The 21,563-nt window shown below is 36.3% G+C and overlaps 1 protein-coding gene across 2 annotated transcripts in view; it reads left to right on the top strand.

Annotated features, from left to right (window-relative positions):
* Window positions 1-21,563, top strand: part of LOC113232210 (fatty acyl-CoA reductase wat-like) — a 59,262-nt gene that overhangs the window by 25,685 nt on the left and 12,014 nt on the right. Inside the window, exons 1-6 of one of the 2 annotated variants that reach the window (XM_026466854.1) lie at window positions 11,285-11,525; window positions 11,680-11,960; window positions 12,552-12,682; window positions 16,949-17,071; window positions 20,058-20,183; window positions 20,856-21,001. In XM_026466854.1, coding sequence (XP_026322639.1) covers window positions 11,732-11,960; window positions 12,552-12,682; window positions 16,949-17,071; window positions 20,058-20,183; window positions 20,856-21,001 — 755 coding nt within the window. In that variant the 5' untranslated portion in view covers window positions 11,285-11,525; window positions 11,680-11,731. Of the gene's footprint in view, window positions 1-11,284; window positions 11,526-11,679; window positions 11,961-12,551; window positions 12,683-16,948; window positions 17,072-20,057; window positions 20,184-20,855; window positions 21,002-21,563 lie in introns of those variants that run through there. The other variant, XM_026466853.1, reaches the window with a different exon arrangement.

Below are 21,563 nucleotides of genomic sequence, written 5' to 3'. Positions count from 1 at the left end.
TCACAAATGGTCACACTGTTCTCAATATCTATGTGACATTGACATTGGCAAGAGGTCTCTTGTCAAAACGTTCCTTTGCAACTTTCATTACCTCTCATTTAAATATTGTCTAAATATTTTTGTCACATTGTGTTTTAGTTTTTGCTTTATGCCATTACTGTTTAATTGATTATTTCATTTGGTATTTTATAGCTTTAATGTTTTGTGTGTCTACTATAAAATAACCAATACTTCACGTAGGTAAACATTCAATCATGCTTAAAATGAAACGTACGTACAAGAACGTTACCTAATCTATGGTCGAATTGAATCAATTGCGTTGTGTTCTTGCATCTATTCTAAAATACGATGTTTTATTCCCGACTTCTAAAAACATACAAAAATATATTGATACGTAGGCAATAAATATGGCATAAATGAAAATACAAAATTATGCTAGCAAAGTCCATGAACGGCTCTTCGTCGTTATTGGGGCAGCTTTCGCCATCCTTCTTTAAAAACACACTTAACTTAAAATATCGATCATTGGTGCCAACCCCTAGCGCCTATGTAGTTAAAGCCAATTTGCAACTCCAGGTAGAGTCATGAATTGTGACCGTGTTAAATTTTAAGACACGTATATTTGATAACATTTAGTTGCAATACCGCTTGCAAACGGTGAAGAAAAAAGTGTTGAAACCTGTACATTGAAGAAAGTTTACAACCCGTGTGACTACCCTACTCCGCCAGTGTGGCGTCCATATTATCCTCTTCTTTAAGCAATCCATGCAGTAGGGGGCCGTATTAAGGTCGACGCTGTTAAAGTCTTACTGTAGTTAGTTTTGTAAGCTGTGTAACGTAATTTATTCACTGGTTTATTTCCCGAATGAACTTGTTGCTTGACCTGTTTTCCTTAGTCATTGTCTTAAAAATTCTTTTCTTTTAGTTTCAAATTGACAATAGGCTAAACAAATGTATGATAAATGCTAGTCATTAGATTCATTATCTTTTAAAGTAGAGCAGAGGAAGTCAGCAACAAACTTAAATCATCTATTCATTCATTTGTTTGTATGGTCTCTACTTACAAATACTGTCAAGGGAAGTTGTTTTGTCAGGTCAGCAATTTGAAGTCAGAAAGTCATCTTTTGTCCAAAAGGAAGACAGTCTAATTTTGAATTTCCATCAGTCCAGTCAGTTTGCTGACCATCCATGGAGGCTGGACATGTCATTCCCCTCCAGTATTAGAAGGCTGTTATTAGAGTGAGAAGTTCTTTAACAACTTTTAAGCATGTAAAGCAATGTGGGCTTTGGTATCTAATTGTAAAAATATTGATATCTGATTTCGAATGTAGCGACGAAACTTTCGTGAGAACACCCACATAAATCCGTGTGGACTGTGATCCTTGTCCATATCCACGCAAACATAGATAGATCCAGCGAGACCACAAAAGGCTCAAATACGCTAATCTTATTCTATGCCTTTTGCAGTGGAAAACGTTTTTTAAGTACCGCTGTAAAATAGCCTGCTAATCGGTATACTACAGGGGAAGTTTGAAAGTGGCGCCAGTGACGGAAAAGATGAGGAATAATAGATTAGCGTGGCATTGACTTGTCATGCGGAGGGAATAATGTCATGTGACGTGAAGAGTGTTAGGTATGAATGTAGAAGGATATAATGGGAAAACGGGCCAAAGAAATGATGAACGGTTTGTGTGAAAGATGTCATGGATAAACAAGGTGTGTGTATGGAAATGACGGCTGATAGGGGAGAGTAGAAGAAAAATACATGTTGTACCGACCCCATCTAGCGTGGGATTAGGACAGGAAGAATAAGAAGAAGATTATCACGGGCCTTCACCTTTCCATCATCGGGAGACTAGACGTAGGCTTAGATTCCACCTCAATGGATATTCTAAAGATTCACACGAAGCGTTACGTTTCCACATTTATGTGTCGAACGGCTATGGAGATGAATTCCTTACCTGCAGACATTCCCTGAACGCTACAACTTGGGCTCTTTTAAGGCGAGAGTGAATAGGCATACTTAGCTATGCATGGTCCATAGTCAACCTCATCGTCACTTTCCATCACGTGAGATGGAGGCCAAATGCGCATTTATTTTATCATAAAAAAACCTCAGGTAAAACTTCTAACTTGAATTCGTTGAAACCTGAACAGAAAGCTAGGACCACCAAAAAATAAGTAAGTAAAAGTAAAAATAAATCCAAAAACAAAACATTATCAATCTCCGGGACACGATGTCCCAAGTCGAAAAACCTCAATAAAATTTCTACCTTTAAACCGTCTATCATTTTAGTTTTTATATTAAACATATTAAGGCGAGTCACTGGAGGAGGAGCACGAAAAACCGTTTCTGTAGATCAAATTGTTTTGTCTTATAATATATATATATATCTATACACTTAAGGATATTGTCTAAAGAATGTGCTAATTCGTTACATGGTAGGATATTATACTTTACTCGATCATGCAAAATCCTGAAAACAGGCTAAAATAAAAACCTATCGATAACAAGATAACAGATATTTCTTTTTAAATACTACAGAGAACCTACTGAATTTTAGTTTTCAACTGAAGCCCTATTATTAAATTCACATTTATCCAAAAACTTGGAAATTGCCAGGTGCGGTTTAACGATACGCCTCCGCCCACACCTCACCTCGTAAAATCTAGGCTCGGTTCAAATACCTCGCTTTAAGCCTATTATTTATTTTATTTAAGAGGGAGCAGAGGAAAAATTCCTAATCTTCGATTTGATTTTAGAGGGATATATCCACTTTAAAGTTAAAAATAAAATATTGTATGAGTAACTACACGATATATTCAAGCATAGACATTAATCAGAAACATAAAACAATAAAGTTTCCTAGATAAAGAATAAAGTTTCATAGATAAAAATCACGAAATGACCTCTAATTTTCACATTTTTTCGATTTGTCCTCGAAATGCTACAGGTTATTAGGACAAAAATTAGATAATTAATTATATTTATGCATCATCGACAACTGTCACTACGGATTTTTTTTGAATCCCTTTAGTTTTAGAGTTATTCCGCTAAAACGAATTTGGTACTTTTAATGTGCAAAATTCAACATCTCCTTTCGCATGTCATGCGAACTTCAGGCATATATTTGTTTCACAAATTTGGGCAGAGCCAACGTCAAAACTTTTTTGGCATGCTCCCTCTTAACAACATGTAAGTGTGGTCACATATGGCGACTTTGTCGTTTTCGCTATACTTGCGATTTATAAGCGATTGCGTCGCAATCGTCGTCGATACAAACGCGCTACTGCGTCGACACAGTCGTTGATGTTGAATCATTATGTACGAAAAATCTGGACAGGGTTATGCGCATTATTCTGTTTTGTTATTTGTAAATTTAAAACTGAGATTAATAATAACATTAAATAAATAAGTTAGTAAATTAATTTAAAACGTGCATCGCGTTTGTATCGCGTTTGCATCGCTTGTAAATATCGCCGTATGTGACCGCTCTTAAACTTGTTACTTGGGCTTCGTATTAGACGAAGTGGTTCCACTTATTATGAATGAAAGTTGCATCTCGAACACTTGTGGCATTTCAACTTACGTAATGTAACCGTGCAGGGTCAGTAGGTCGACTATTATAGTAATGCGGTTGCTAACGATTGTAAAGGTCCTATCGTAGTACAAACATTATATATACTTACATTATGAAATAAATTATCACTCCAACCAGAGGCAACTTTTTGTTCTTCTCAAACCTGTAAAACTACCGTCCCTTCATGCTGAAAAGTATTTTTGTAATCGCACCAAAAACTCCTAAATTTCTATCTTAATGTTGCCTGGAAGAAATTGCTATTTAGCAATAAGACCGCCTGTCGTACAATAGCTTACTCTGTGATACATTAATAGTCATACGCCATAAATACTTAATGTAATCTCGTTCTTGTTACTTGCAGTCATTATACGACATCACGTGCAATACTGTATCCGCAATGAAAAACGCGCCCATTCCACATACCAATATTTGGTTATTTAAACATTCGTCATTTATATGTAAAATTTCATCTTTCTGTCCAATTGCTACTGCTCTGGCTGTTTACCAACTGAACCATATACCTTTTAACCGACTTAAAAAAAGGAGGTTCTGAATTCGACTGTCTTTTTTTGTGTATATGTTACACGATTATTCCGATATAGTGAACCGACTTCGATGATTGTTTTTTTGTTGCATAGAAGATACCTCTGTAGTGGTCCAATTCAAATTTGAAGTAAGTATTCCACCTCTGAGGGCTGCTATTCGCGCGTGAAGACTTATTATTATAAATAGCGACAAAATTTTATAAGGAGCAATTATATTGCAATGCTCTAATAGATGCTCCGTTTGGCGTTTTTCTCTCTCAATATACTTTAAGCAGTGAGCACCGATTTTTATTATCTCCTATGTTAAACTTGGCAAATATATATAAGAAATGTAACTATTTTTCCGGATTTAAATCGCGTATATTTGATTTTTCAAACAAACCGACGTTTTGGGCCCTTTACAGGTCCCATGGTCACGGTTGACTGAGGTGGTACAGTCTTCAACCAGTTATTGTGTGTCTTCAACTGGTTGAAGACTGTACCACCTCGATAAATATATATAATCCCACGAACTTTTGAGATCGGTTGTTTTAGTACTCTGTACTTGCTGAGATTATTACTGTTGTTATCACTAATATCAGGTTTCTTACCAAGGTATGAAGGTATTTTCCCGATATTTCGGAACGGTTGCACGCTCCATGGTCACGGGTTGACTGCCACTGATAATCATTTAGTGAATAACCACGAAAGTCTTAAAATCTATATTATTACTGTTGTGATTGGGGAGTACAGATAAACATGCTTTTTTACAAATTTACAGCACTATAAATTTGAGTGTATATAGTTTTTTTTTAATTACATCAAGTGACGGGACGCCATCCATGACAATTACAGTGATACTCTGGGATTTAAAAGATCTGAGTAGCTCTGCCACTGCGCCCGTCACCCTGAGACATAAGTTGACAAGTCCTATGTGCCTGTAATTTCACCAGCACCCTTAGCCTTCAACCGGAACACAGTAATGCTGGCAGAAATAGGTAAGGTGGCAGTACTACCCTGGACGAACTTTTTCACAAAGACCTATACTAAAATAAATAAAAATTGCATTTCTTTGGAACACGAAGATATCCTAAAATTAGTATGGTTCTTATGTAATGTGATAAAAATTTGCATCCAATAATTAAATTAAATAAATTAAGTCAATTCTTAGTGTAAAGAATTACTCCGTCATTGTAAGTGCTGATTGTATTGGGGTCATATAAATAATAAAATTAAAATAAATCACTTCCTACTAAAGCAACAAGTCTTTTATTATCATTGCAAAAATAATGCTCTGATCACACAGAGGCGGGAGCGGGAGCGTTCCGGATGCGGGAATTTTTGAAATGAATTCGAGTTCCTCACAAACCTGGCACATTGAAACCAGTGGCGGGGCGGCGCGTGACGAACGCAGGGCTTGGTGCAGGAGCGGTATTCTGTAATCGTTGAGACTCGCTATTCGATATTCGTTATGCGGTTTTACTAAATGCTATTCTGTACACTACTTTAACCGATCATAACGACAATTCGGTTCGATACGTTCATTAAGTTTCGTTAACATTCGATATTTTTATCGGCTCTTCGAGGGCTCACTGTTTACGTCGGTATTCTTAACGACGCGCTTTCTTCTTACATTTCACTGGGAGATATTTGTGTTTTGATCGCATCTATGTGGAAAAAATTCACTTTTTGCCTTAAGGTAAGCGAAAATGTTTCGTAATTGAAAGGGATTTGTTCTTGGCTGTGTCTTGTAATCACTTGTGTGATGCCGAGATTATAGAGATTAAGGTGAGCGACGTTTCCCGAGTAAATTCTCATCTCATCAGATATCTGATGAGGATGGAAAAAAAAGTAAATATTTACAGAACTCCAATTTGCTTACTTGTCGTGATGTATTATTGTATCCGTCATTTTGCAGTAGTACCTATTCAGAAAAAATAAACACAAACAATACGTTTCCCTTGAACGTCACAAACTTTGCACAAACTGAATAACCATAGATATGAGTGTTTGTAAATAACTATTTGAACGCTCGATCGGGATTGGTCAAGAAACATAGCCTCCCGTGGGGATGTTCCCATTTCTTGTTTTTTTCGATTATGAAACACTGATATAACTAACTGCCTCCGTGGCCGAACGGTTACCATGCCGGACTGCCACGCAGAGGTCCCAGGTTCGATTCCCGGGCCGGGAGAAAGATTTGTATAGCTTACATTTATTTCTCTCGTGAGTTTGGGTGTAATTTGTGGTTGTCTATGTGTGTGTCCATGGCACCCGCGACACAGGGTTTCCCTAGTGCGGGGCTATGTTGAGTGTGTGCGTTATTTATTTATTTATTTACATCGCTTCGCGTCGGTTGCAGTAACTATTTTCGTTAACGTGGATTTACAGAATAGCATAATCGGTAAGTTGTCGATACGGTAACCGACGACTTTCGCTATTAGAGCCATACCGAATCATAACGACAGCGATTACAGAATACCGCGTTGTATTCGCTGCCACAGCGGAGCTCGGTCCAGGAGCGGGACTTTAACAGGCTTGAACGTTAAATTTCTTTACAACTCTTGAGTGTGTTTTATTAAGTTTCAATATGAATTGAAACTCCGTCTCTCTCGTCCGCGCGCGGATGACCGGACGAAGTCAGTCGCGGATGGATTGTCCTTCAGTTCCGCGGATCGTGATCGGGCGTGGTACAGTTATGGATAAAAATTTGAAAGTGGTAATTGCCGCCTATTTACTTACTATTTTAAAAGAAAGTTTAATGTGCACTCAATAATTGCGAAAAGACTTTCTAAATGAGATTTTGTATTTTTGTTTTCGGAATTGCAGGAAGATGAAATCTTAAATCTCAACCGATCTGAACCGATTTTGATGATTCTTTTTTTGTTTGAAAGAGGGTACCTCAGATGTAACCATAATGTACCACATAACCGTGTTGCAAAATCGGTGGACCGGAGGGTATTAAATATATTAGGTCATTCGTATGAGTGTTTGCATTATTATAAACCTGGATGTAAATATTGAATTAGTAAACAATTTTAGGAACTTAGGGTTGGAAAAATGTTTGTACTAAGTAAGACATATTATTAGTAAATTTTATCAAATGGTTAGAATATTGAATAAGCGGACGTTGCTTGTGGTGTACTATGACGGGCTGACTCGTTGATTGGCTATGGTTTAAGTATATTGATACTTACAAAACCTGTATGCAGGATATTAAAAAAATTCAGTTAATGAAACTATTTTTCCGGATTTAAATCGCGTATATTTGTTTTTTCAAACAAACCGACGTTTCGGGCCCTTTACAGGTCAAATACAGGTAAAATAAGGTATTTAATTCATAACTATTGTAACTATAGTGAAAAAATAGGGTTGTTTGCATTAATATTTCCTATATGTAACAATCGGGAAAACCTAAGAACTCGATAAATTCAGTTAAGATTAATAAAATTTTTGGTAGATAAAAACACCAAGAATAAATATAAATACGATTATGAAAAATTATGTATTTAAAATATGTAAAATATTGCCAGTTGATAAAAAAGTGAAATTTGCGATAGCCATTGAAAATTATTATAAGAGTGAGGACTAATTATTGGTTTATAACAAAAAGAGTTAGAGAAAGGAAATCAAATAAATGCAAAGTTAATATAATAACTATGGAAAAAAACTGATAAATATGTTATATCAAAAATATACAATAAAATAGACTGCTCAGAGAAACTACGAAGGTTAGTAAAAAAAGTGTTGAAAAAGAAATTAAAAAATTTATGTTATTGGTAGGTCAATGTAAATGATGTAACATTTTAGTGAAATAAATATTATGACTAGAGATAGTGTTATTTAACAAAGACAGTTTTACTTTAGAAAATGAGCTAGTATTTAATTGCTAGTATTATTAATGTAAAACAGCGTTGTCTTGCCAAGAACCTGATGCCCAGGTTGGCAAGGTCTTTAGACTTGGACCCATTTAAACTTAAAGTAAATATTCCACCTCTAAGTGTGGCAAACTAGGTAATGAATGACTTTTGAGGTCGGTTCTTTTAGTACTCTGTACTGTTTTTGTAATAATAGTCGCGGAGATTCCACAGACATGGTGCACTGCACCATCAATATGTATGTATAATGTACATATCGATGACTAATTTTTTTCTTCATCCTGTAAAGTTGTCAAAATTGACATAGTACTGGTTGCCAGTTCAAAGTATTGTACTTTGATTTAAACTTTCTCGATTTTCACACATTATTTCCATTATTTGATTTTTAATTCGGGACTTAATCACGTACATAACATATTTTAATTACCTCGACGTTTCGCACGTATTGCAACGTCATGGTCTCGACCTCTGAAGAGGCGGGTGTCAGCATCTTTTGGCATTCCTTCCTTTCTTCCTTAGTTCCTTCGAGACCTTGGACATTGCAATAAATCCGAAACGCCGAGGTAATTAAAATGTGTTTTATACGTGATCAAGTCCCGAATTAAAAAATCAAATAATGACAGTTTACAGTCACCGAGTGACTACGTAAGAACCGGTTTCCGTCCGCGCGCGGATAGCTCTCCGCGACCGCGTCGCACTGATTGTGCTGTATAGGCATAAAATATTTTACCGTCCGCGACAGACGTCCGCGTGGGTCATCTGCGTCCAACTGTGGAGACCCTAATTATAGTAAATGTGAACAGTTCAATAGCATGCTAATAACATGCTATTTTCGAACGTGTGTATCTGTACCAAATGTCCTATACAAATAGCTTAGCAGCTCTAACTGTTGAGTTTTTAGATTTGCACAGTTGCTACAAATTCGGAAAATAAATATTTTTTCAGTTCTAAAATCTAATACATATATTTGTTTTTCAAACAAAGCACTGGTTTGGACTTCGAACCAGGTCTCACGGTCACGGTTAGCTCGGTTAAGTTGTTCAAAAGTTCCATTTTCCTTAACATAATTATCTTTTTTCTTCATAATTTTTTATTTATATAATAATATAATAATAATAATAATAATATTTATATAATTTTTTATTATCTTCATAATTTTTAGTAGCAGTAGAGCTCCTTGTGAAAAGGTTCGTCCAGGGAAGTACTGCCACCTTACCTATTTCTACCGCCAAGCAGTAATGGTCACATTACTGTGTTCCGGTTGTGAAGGGTAAGGGTGCTGGTGAAATTACAGGCACATGAGACTTGTCAACTTATGTCTCAGGGTGACGGGCGCAGAGGCCATGCCCCCAAGATCTTTGTAATTTAAAGCTCTTGGTGGCACTGCAACTGTTATGGGCATGCGTGTAGCTTACCACCAGGCTCACGACTTGTTCGTCCCGTCACTTGGTATTATAAAAAAAAAAAAAAAAAAAAATCTATAAATTATTGTTACACAATGTAGTATTTCTTTTATTATATCAAGCGCCTGATGATAAACTACACGCCTGTCCATAACAGTTGCAGTGCCACTCAGAGCTTTAAATCGCAAAGATCTGAGGTGCACTCCCACTGCGCCCGTCACCCTGAGACATAAGTTGACAAGTCCCATGTGCCTGTAATTTCACCAGCCCTTCAAAAACGAAACACAGTAATACTTGGCGGCAGAAATAGGTAAGGTGGCAGTACTTCCCTGGACGAACTCTTTCACAAGGCGCTCTGCTGCTACTAACTAATATACATATATACAATAATATTGTATATGTGTATATAATGTATAATATATGTGCCAACCACACCATTTTTCTGGTCTCAAACTATGGAATTCCCTTTTCTATGAGTACCAGAGCACAAAGACCAATTTAGAAAAGTCCATTTCTAAAATTGGTCCTACCGGGAATCGAACCCGAAACCCCCGCAACCAGCGCCCACAAAACCGTTAAGCCACCGCGGTCGTCAAGGCATAAGAGTTATTTGTTCAAAAATATGATTTCATATAAAATATATATATTATCACGGTTTTCGCTACATTATATCTACCTTTAAATTAGCAAGCTATTGAGTATTACTACTTCAAATAGTAAAATTCTAAATAAAATTGTTACATCGTTTTATATAAATACCATGACGGCATGAGGCACCACCTTCAGTCAATCGTCGTTCCTTTACGAGGTAACTTGTGAATAAAATATATTTATCGAGTTCTAAGGTTTTCGCTATTTCTATACATAGGAAATGAAACTATTATTTCGGATCTATATCGCGTATATTTGTTTTTTCAAACAAACCAACATTCGGAGCCTTTACAGGTCCCATGGTCACAGATGACTGAGGTGGTAGAGTCATCCTCACACATCCAGGTGGTAAAGCAAACCACCCTATTTTTACAAAACTTATTAATTAAATACTTCATTTTTTAATTTACAAAGAACATTCCAATTTGCTCTACAAATGTTTTACAGTTTTTTTGTGTTACTTTTATAATATCAAGTGACAGGACGAGCAAGTCATGCGCCTGGTTGGTAGCTTTACGCTTGTATAGAACAGTTGCAGTGCCGCAAACATCTGATGGGCACTGCCACTGCGCCCGTCATCCTGAGACATCAGTTAACAAGTCCCATGTGCCTGTAATTTCACCAGCAATCTCACCTTTCAAAACCGGAATACAGTCCCTAATGCTGACATTACTGCTTGGCGGCAGAACTAGGTAAGGAAGCAGTACTTCCCTGGACGAACATTTTCACAAGGAGCTCTACTGCTACTAGATGTCTACTGCTATTGAGTGTACGTTACCAGATTACTCCGGCAATTCTGAACCGATTACCTAAGTATTGGTCCCATTTAAATTTGAAGAAAATATTCCACCTCTAAGGGTGGCAAACTAGGGGATGAATCCGATTTCAATAAAACTTGGCAAATAATTCCACGAACTTTTGAGGTAGGTTTTTTTATGAATTTTGTGCCATCTTTCCTGCGAACAAATTTCTACGTAACAGTAAAGCCGCCTGTTGTGCTGCAGCTTAGTCTCTCATACTTACATTACTGTTCTTTGTTATCAGTATAACTTATTGACGTGTAATAAAGCATATTTCATTTAAACCTAGACACTTTTTCAGTCAACCGTGACCATGGGACCTGTAAAGGGCTCGAAACTTTGGTTTGTTTGAAAAAACAAATATACGCGATTTAAATTAGGAAAAATTGTTTCATTTCCTATGTGTAACAATCGCGAAAACCCAAGAACTCGAAATCATCAGTACGGACTGGACGTTGCAAACAAAACCCGGCGGTTCGAAGACCTCAAGAACAAACGTGCGCGCGCATAGACACTTTTGTTTTAATTTTCATATCGGAAATTTAGCTGAAATTCACTAACTAATTATCACCAACCCTTTTAAATGTCCCACTGCTGGACACCGGTCTCATCTCAGGCGAGGGTTTAGGCCATTCTTCTTCGACGTGCTGGTTTAATCACGGCGTTTTTCTTCACCGAAAAGCTCATGGTAAATTTCGCACATGAATTCCGAGAAACTCAACGGTGAGAAACCGGATTCCACCCACGACTTCTGCTTTCGGCGCTTTAGGCGCTTAGTCAAACGATTAGCCTACCACGCCTTTTTTCGTATTATTAACAATTGATTTTTTATTTTGTTACAGGTTTAAAAATGCGGGCAACTATCTAACGGGAAAAAGACAAGACAATTAAAACATGTCTGTACCATTGGAAACAACCAAAATGTCGGAGACGGAAGAGAATTTAAAAAATTTGCGCTTCAATACATTATTCACAAAAGACGAAAACGCCTGTAATATGATAAACGAAAAAGACAGTTTTTGTGCTGACTATACCAAGTACGATCAGAATATGAACGAGACAAAATTGTCAGAAATACAACAGTTCTTTAATAGGAAGAATGTTTTAATTACCGGTGCCACAGGTAAGTTTTTTAACTTACAAAATTTTCTCAGTACTGTATGTAGTTCGTTCTCGTTAGATAATTGGATCTCGTTAGAAAATAGAAAATTGCCAACCCTTTAGGACCCTACTCAAACCCTTTTTGAAGGAATCTGTATTCCTGCGGGAGAACCCCAACAGGGAGTTCATTCCCCAACCTAATCGGGAATATTCCTCTAGTCCCTACCAGCTGTCCCCCCTGCCCTGGTGGGAATTTCATTACGTATACATATATACATACATTTTTGTCGAATCTGTACTGTTACAGTTTCGACAAAAATATCTAATTATAATATTAAGATAAGATCTCTTTGTTGGCTGAGTCACGGAATAAAATTCCGCTTATCCCAACCAGTGACGGTGTGGTAGGGCAGAGTGGAAATCGAATCCCACCCGGTACCTTAGCGGATCCCAGTGTGGCTAAGCAGATTCCAAAGTTAGGATTATTTTAGATAGGATAGGAAAGGAAATGTTTACTACGAGATCATAAAAACAAAAAAGAACAAATTGCTTGCACGAAGCTTCATGATCTGTACATCTATGTATTGTTAATAACTAAATGTATTTCTAACAGGCTTCCTCGGCAAGATTCTGGTGGAGAAACTTCTTCGATCCTGTCCAACGGTGGAGAATTTATACTTACTCGTCCGACAGAAGAGGGGGAAGGATATCTATACGAGGGTGGAAGAGATTTTCGAAGATCCCGTAAGTACTTTATTTAAATTAGCACACTGCTCGATACATAATTTTTCCTTTTGAGTATAATTAATTTCTGACCAAAGTAGTTAAGTGTCACGAACACTTTTGTAACATCCTGTATAACAAATATTTTTGAGACACCTACCACCGTAGAACTAATGTAAATAATTACGTAACGACATTCTTCGTAAAAATGACATTTATTACCTTGACCAGTTGTACACGGACAACGGCACGTATCCCTTTACATTGAAGGTTTAAATTCCAAAACAAACGGTCCAAAGTCACTGAATGAAAAACAAATAAATTCGGAGTCGTATCATTGCGCAAAGAAAGGGACGAGCGGCAGAGCAGAAGAGTGCTGGAATGGAGGCCGAGGACCGGTGGCACGGAAGGCACGGAAGAAAAAAATAATAGCAATGTCTTAAGTCTCGAATTCTAGATTACTATCACAGATACATAACACTATGAACTGTTGATAATGATTGCTGATGAAAAGAAGCAACAAATTCTGGACTGTTAATATAATTTAAACTTTGCCATGTTGACATATCGTTTAAAGTTTAATACCTATTATTGCAAGTTACGACATTTTGTTATTTTGTTTTATATTGAAATTTCATTCAATGTTACTGTGCTACCATCTAGCGGTCAATAGTTGAATGATGATGAATTCGAGATGTTTACTTAGTTGCTCATAGGCACCACATCCAGCCAGAATAAATCTGACACAGTTTAAGGGAGTGTCACGCCCGGGATTGTGAAGGAGAAGGCCTACCAGCCGCAACCGGTGGTCAGATTCCTGCCGGCTATGTGTTGTTAAGAATAAGCGTTGATGGTGTTGGACTTCGTGTTGCCGTAGTAGATCCTCCTGGGTGAGGATATGTTCTCGTCCGTAGCGTCTCGAGTTATAACGCACACTCTCAAATTGCCTAAATTTTTACTTATCTTATACAGTCGTCTTCGTTACGTTGGTAGTATGTTGGTAGTAAATATGGGTCCTCCTGCTTAGAGTTGTGGTGGTCTTAGTCTTCGTGTTGCATATAAAATGTGTGGATGTGTTCTCCTGTGGACGTGGCCGAAATATCAAAGCCTCAGATATTCGTTTGGTGATCGTATTTCCCTCCAACCGCGTATTTTTGTTTCATTGATTTAGTTCCTACTATTTTAATTCGAGATGTTTACTTAGTTCTCCAAAAAAGGAGCGATCATATTGTAGCGGTACCGGGTTTACTCCGTTACTTGTAACAGAAGAAATATTACGATATACAGAAAGTTGTAGATTTATTACAATTAAATAAAATAAGACTTAACTATTACGATACACCGCCATAGACAATATTACAAGTGCGACTATAATTTTTTCAGTCCAAAGAAGCATTTTTCCACTTTTTCGAGGTTTTGCGCTAGATAATTGACACGACCATAACGTACAAAGCGAAAATGGCGGACTGAACTCAAATATGTGGGACTCTACCTTCTGTTGGCACACGTGCCGCGCTCACTAAGCACTTCGGACTATACAGGGCGTCCTACGGCTATGCCACATGGAGGGAAAGTACCTTAAATATCGTAGATAGAAAATTTTACTAAAACTACGTTTCATTTTGATTTTAAAAACAATTCGAACTGCAATAAAAGATGTTTAAATAATCGCCTTGAATCGGCAATCGAACCCGCGAAATGTGAAAAAAAAAAAACACGAGTAATTTTATTATATCTACCGGTCAAAAGCCTCAATCATAAGAATTGTTTTCTTCTAAATAAAACAGCATCTTAAATAAAAGGAAGACCATGAATAACAGTTATGATGAAATTATTCTTATAAATATCCTTGCGGGTAATGCATTAGGATTTAATTTTCAACTTTACTTTATTAGGAATGTAGGTACTTTTAACAAAAATAATGAAGGTGTATAACTAACGTGGATGACGAAATTCTTTCATAGATTTCTCATAGACGGTGCTACGGCTAAAAAGTCGTTGAAAAACCAAATACAAAGAAACGACAACAAGCTCATAGAAAAATTCGTGAGGCTGATTCGTTCCGAGGCTTAGTTGGTATAGCGTCTGGCACGGTATGCTAGAAGACAACTGACGTTATAATTTCAAAGTTTGCATTGCATTGCATTGTATCATGCACTGATAATAGGAAAATGATATCTATTTCTCAAATTTATCCTCATTAGTAAAATGAAATAATAAACTCAGCTGTTATGAACGCGGGAAAGTCAGAGAAAAGGCTATCTATTAATTTTCCTGAACAAAATTTCAAGTTAAATTTTCATGATCTTCCTTTTATTCAAGATGCTATGTTATTTACAAGAAAATAATCCTTATAATTAAGGCTTTCGATCTGTATAGGAAAGTTACAGGTTTTCACATTTGGCGAGATCGATTCCCTGTTCGGACAGGCGATAATATAGTCAAATGCACTCCATCACTGAAGTCATAAAATAAAATTCTTAGAAAAGTACATTACAACAGTGTTAAAGTAAACAAAACTAATACTAGACAACAACAAGAGTGCTGGAAGTCTTTTTGCACATGTATGTAAAGTCAATAAAGTAAGTATCAGGTTTTCGTTTGTGTACACTACGTACGCAAATAATTGTCACTTAGCAGTATTCGCTTTTAAATACATCATGTGAAGTGTTTTATATACATTTGTCACTTTTAACACGTGATTTTTACTGCGATTTCTCGTGTTTAGATTAATCTATCCGACTATTCAATATATCATTTATATATTCATTAAGTCAATATAATATCTGTATATTGTACATAATCTATCATAAGCCGCGTCAATTTATTTATTTTATTTTATTTTATTTATTTATTTCATACAAAAGGCATACAAGAAAACATAATACAATTTCTCACTAAACTGCGAAAGCAGTTTGTTGGTGAGGTTACACTCACAATCGCAAAACATAGTATATTCTAGTAATTTTTTGAAAACCACAGACTTTTAACTAAATTTACATGCTTTCAAGAAATATCTATTTTATTTTTTTTCTTAATTATCCGTCTCTCAAAAAATCTAATTTGTTAAATAACCACCCAATGAGAAAGTGACCTGGAGTTAATGGTGATGGATCAGTAGGGTCTGTGGAAAGGGGGGCAAGTGGACGGGAATTTAATATTGCCTCTACTTTTTTATAAAATAAACAATAGTTTGTTATAATTATTAATACAAAGATCGAACACTCAGTAAAAACTCCTTTGATCCGGTCGGATTCGAACCGACGTCTTCTTGCATACCGTGTCAGACGCTATACCAACTAAGCCACGGAACGAACCAACGGACCTCACGAATTTTTCTATGTGCTTGCGTCGTGTCTTTGTACTTGGTCTTTCAACGACTTTTTAATCGTAGCGCTATCTATGAGAAATCTATTGCAGATTTATCACCCAGTTAGTACCTTTACAGCTACCAGTCCTGGCGAGAGATGTCGCTATTCACTGTATTAATTAAATTTTTTATTGAATTGATATTCAATTATTTTTTGTGAAATTACTCCACTAGTTTGTTATAATTGAGTGTTCGATCTTTGTATTAATAATTATAACAAACTAGTGGAGTAACTTCACAAAAAATAATTGAATATCAATTCAATAAAAAATGTAATAAATAATAGTATTAAAGATTTTGTGCAATTACGTGTACGTCTACTTGCCATGTTTTATTGAAGTCGGTTAACGGACAGTGGGTGAAATCTAATAAATCGGATTCATTTCCTAATTTGTCACCCTTAGAGGTGGAATATTTTCTTTAAATTTAAATGGGACCACTACTGTAGTAACTCCCTTTCCGACAAAAAAAGACTCATCGAATTCGGTTCACAAATATCGAAGTAATCTCGTAACACACACACACAAAAAAAACAGACGAATTGAGAACTTCCATTCACAAACATTTTTTAACTGGATTCGAACCGACGTCTTCTAGCATACCGTGGCAGACGCTATACCAACTAAGCCTCGGAACGAACCAACAGACCTCACGAATTTTTCTATGTGCTTGTTGTCGTTTCTTTGTATTTGGTTCTTCAACGACTTTTTAGCCGTAGCACTGTCTATGAGAAATCTATGAAAGAATTTCGTCACACACGTTAGTTATACACCTTCATTATTTTTGTTAAAAGTACCTGCATTCCTAATAAAGTAAAGTTGAAAATTAAATCCTAATGCATTACCCTCAAGGATATTTATAACAATAATTTCATCATAAATGTTATTTATAACATTACAATTTTTCACATATTACAGGTGTTCAACCGCCTTAAAAAAGAAGTGCCAAAGTTTCGTCACAAAGTGGTGGCAGTACCCGCCGACTGTGAAGCCGCAGGGCTTGGACTTACTTTGAGTGACAGGCAGATGCTCATGGAGAAGGTAATTATGTTTTTTTATTCACTATCACTACGATGCATAAACATGGTAGCTGACAGAGTTCCAGATCTAAACTAAAGATCTGCCAGAGGGTCATGGAATGCAGCATTGTGCACTTTAAAGCGGGCAAAACTGTTTGTCTATAACAAATTTAGTTATTTACTATTAAATAACGACTTTACATAAAATATGCGATATACCTAAAGATATTGTCTAAAGAATGTGCTAATGTGTCACGCGATATGATGTACTTTACTTAATATATAAAATCCTGACCACAATCACTTTTGGACCACGCAATAGCTTGCTTCTGCCACGAACTCAGCTACACATACGCAGCTCAAGTCCCCACTCGGTCAGGATATTCAATGAGGTCCCTCCCATTAATGAAAACGAGGAAAGTATTCACTGTTTGTAAATAAATTAAAATTACATCTTATTAATAAATGCTATTACAATTTAAATTAATACTTTGATGACAAATAATAATCTCAGTACAGAGTACTAAAAAAACCGACCTCAAAAGTACGTGGAATTACGTCTATTTGCTAAGTTTTTTTGAAATGTCCCCTAGTTCGTCACTATACAGGACTTGACACTGGAGATAACAATAATTGGTTCTCACTACTCAAAGTATATGGAGAGAAAAACGCCTTGAATTGGAGAAATAGCAAAATCAACCATTAAAATAATTGCTCCTTAAGTAAAATTTAGACGCTATTTATATAAAAGAATCTTCATGCGTCATGAAATGGGACCACTACGGAAGTACCCCCATTCCAACAAAAAAAGAATCATGAAAATCGGTTCACAAATACCGGAGTTATCGCGTAACATACATACAAAAAAAACATACAGTCGAATTGAGAAACTTTTTTGAAGTCCCAGTTGCCCAGTTGTAAGACACAAAAAGATAAATTTGGAATCTTTCATTCAACGGTTAAGAGTCTATACAACCTCGAATGGTTTGGTTGATTCCACATAACAGTGAAAATGTTGAATCAATCACCGTGGAAAAAATATACAGGGTGATAAAAAAACCACAGACCATTTTAAAGGAGCATACTGTGTAATGGAAATAAAAATACGTATTCAGTTTTTTTTTTTCAAATACTTAACAAATAAATAAGTTATGACGTCTCAAAGTTTTCCGAAAACTTGTGAACCATACTGACACCCGATGATTAGTAGACGCCGTTACTATAGCAACAAGAACGGTGAAGGGGGCAGTGGGCGGAGTCAGCGCGGGAGTTCATGTATTAAACTAACGCGCGATGCGTTAGCGCAGGTCTGTCGTCGTGTGTCGCGATGTGCTGGCGCCTAGGCGTCTAGACAACTCGACGCCGATCGCTCAATTTTATTTACTATTTAGAGTTAACCATGCGTTAGAAATGATTGGGAAATATAAACATCAAAAAAATGTTTTTTTTTTTTTTTTTATTTCACTAATGTGTTATATTACTGAATCTTAAGCACAGGAAAAATAATGGCCAGTGATTATTTTATCACCCTGTATAGTAAAATTAAGGATATACATACACTGATTACTATACGGTGTGAAAACTCGATTCCTAAAAATTTTCACGATAGAAAAAAAAACAAAAACTTCGTAATTTTACAAGAAAAGCGTTGCATTCTATAGACACTTTACATATACCACAAACCACATAAATATACATATACCAATGATTGTTTCTATGTCAACTGAACTAAATAGAACTCATATACTGTACAATATACATTTTTCAAAGTTTCGTTAGTAAAAAAATTAAGTCTGAATTAAAGCCCGTAACATCAGGCTATTTCGCTATACGAAAAAAATATTCAGAAACAGTTCGTGGTTCAGCCAATACTCCAGGAATATCACTCTTTACTCATAATTCATCATCATTGTTATCTCTTTACACAGTGTGTTGATTTGCATTCTCGCCATATTGAAGAAATTAAAAATAGAAATAATGCTAAACCATCTAAAAATATTTAAAAAAATATTCTGTTCCATATTCAGGCTAATTGCATCTAGTAAAATTTTGCAAAATTGTCTCAACTCTTATGCACCACGCAAGGGTAGTAACCCCGCCACACGCGTCACCGAGCGATGCGTAATCTGTCTCGATCGCTTATTTACCTACTTTTTAAATTATGATTCTGTGCTAGTATTGTTATAATTTACTATTCATTTAAGTTAATTAGACAAGTTGACCGAAAAAAGTATTTTGTAACTTAGATTTGGTACTTACCAACCTTAGGTTACATGAAAGTATGGCTAGAAGTACCTAGCTACACAGCCACCACCAGCTATGCAGAGATTCGCGCGTGAGTTTCGTTTCAACATTAGACTTCACAACTTTGAAAGCAGAAACTTCGACACTCGTTTCCTCCGCGTAAACTATACGTTTCACATCATGCCATATGAATAGACACGCACATGTACTTGATGGTGGTAATCCATCCATGCAGGTTCTGGTGAGCCTGGTAGCGATTTTTTTTTGCACTACTAATTCTTGTTTGCTTACCAAACCACGTGGCATTTCGTGACAGACTAGAATAGAATGTATGTGGGATGTCAGCGTGACGTAGATGCAGTACGGGAAGCAAGGTCGTCTGATCTACCAATCGCGCGCTCGATACGACATTCCCCGCCGTCGCTACCCGCATCCCACCACCAAATAGATCTAAAATACGTTTCATTATGCGCATTTAACGTCATTGTTCAAAATGTTTGCAAGTGCCGTGCAAGTCAACGACCTTTGGATCAAATTTGTTTACCGCAATTAAATAAAAAATAGGAATTTATGAAATTTTTTTTCGATTTATTTTTTTAGTGGTTTAGGCTCAGTTTCACCGGACAAACTGAACCCAAATAACCTCTGTATATATGGCGAGAATGCAAATCAACACATTGTATAATATGTTCAAAAATTTTAAATAGTCTCGCATACCTTCAAGTGTCGTCTTGTTATATCTAGTTTTATTGTAAATATTTCAGGTAAACATTATATTCCACTCAGCAGCGACGGTGAAGTTCGACGAACACTTGCGCGCCGCATTGGTAACCAATGTGCGAGCACCTTTACACTTGTTGCGGTTGGCTAGGGACATGAAAGGGCTCAATGTAAGTACTCACAATTTAATTTATTAGTAATTTATAGACCTTTTAAGTACTCAAATATTACAAATCAAACTTTGTAGGATTCGGAAGTAATTTTTTTACAATACCGCGATGATGGACTTGAATTGCATAGCATTTGCAATTGAATTGCAACTGGCATATTTCTGAGAAGTTCTTTAGTGCTAATTAAATCAATTATCCGCTTTTAGGCTCTTGTGAACAAATTGGAACGACTATTAAATAGAATCCCGCTATAAATGTTGAAGGTAGTTCGTTATTTGGTTATTTTGTTGAACGATAGAGTGCGTTTCCAACAATATTTACTAGAGACAATACGTAACTGCTTCTAAATATCGTCCATCTATCGTCTCAAAATATTATATATAGGTTTTGAGATCTTATACATTTAGATTAAGGGAAATGCTTTGTAATGCACTAGTACTGTTCAAACTAAATTACTGCATCACCGTGTCCAAGAAATTAATTCAGTGCGTTCAAAATGCCTGTGCAAGGTATTGCTTCAGAACCCCACGTCACTCACGTCATGCATTGTTACATTACGCCTCAATATGAGCTAGCGACAAAATCTCCGACTCTGTTACTCGGGATATCATGACTCCGTATAGGCACTCGTAATATATGTTATTTACCTACGTAATAAATTACCTCTTCCAGGTGTTCATGCATATTTCAACTGCGTACTCGAACTGCCACCTCCCTCGGATAGAAGAACGTTTCTATCCTTGTAAAGCTGACTGCGAAACCCTGCATCAAATGGTGGATAAGTTGAGCGATCAAGAAATCGACGATCTATTACCTACGTAAGTGTAGCACTATGTATAAAGTAAGTGCAGAATGATAGACTGAGTATGGCATAAGAGGGCTAGTCGACATAACAACTGACTTGCTTACGAAACTACTTTTTAATGAAGAACACGTCTACCCTTGTGGAGTAGATTGAGAAGCGTTGCACCAATTGATGGATTATAGTTAAGCGGTAGGGAGATTGATGAATTATACATTAGGAGATAGAAGTGTATGGTAAACAGATAAAGCAAGTACATGATGGAAGAGATACAGACTCAGTATAGAATAGTGGGATAGGCTAAGTATGGGAGCTGATTATGACTATGATAGAACAGATGGAGTGGCCTATAAAAAAGCTTTATTGGTAAAGTTGGAACAGTACCTTACATAGGTATGAAAAATATTTTTATTTTCGCTTCCATTAAGGACAGAGCGTAAATATTTAGAAAACTAGATTAAAATAAATACTTAAATCAAAATTTGAAAATCCTATACAAAACGGTGTACTCCAAAAAGTCACCATATATTTATAAGCTCACACCTCTTTACTAATAAGTCCAATCACAATATAAAATA

Source organism: Hyposmocoma kahamanoa, unplaced genomic scaffold (genome assembly GCF_003589595.1).
Source record: "Hyposmocoma kahamanoa isolate Upper Pololo Valley unplaced genomic scaffold, ASM358959v1 67, whole genome shotgun sequence".
Taxonomy (NCBI): domain Eukaryota; kingdom Metazoa; phylum Arthropoda; class Insecta; order Lepidoptera; family Cosmopterigidae; genus Hyposmocoma; species Hyposmocoma kahamanoa.
Note: the sequence above shows the minus strand (reverse complement) of the source record. Positions and strands in the feature narration are given on the sequence as shown.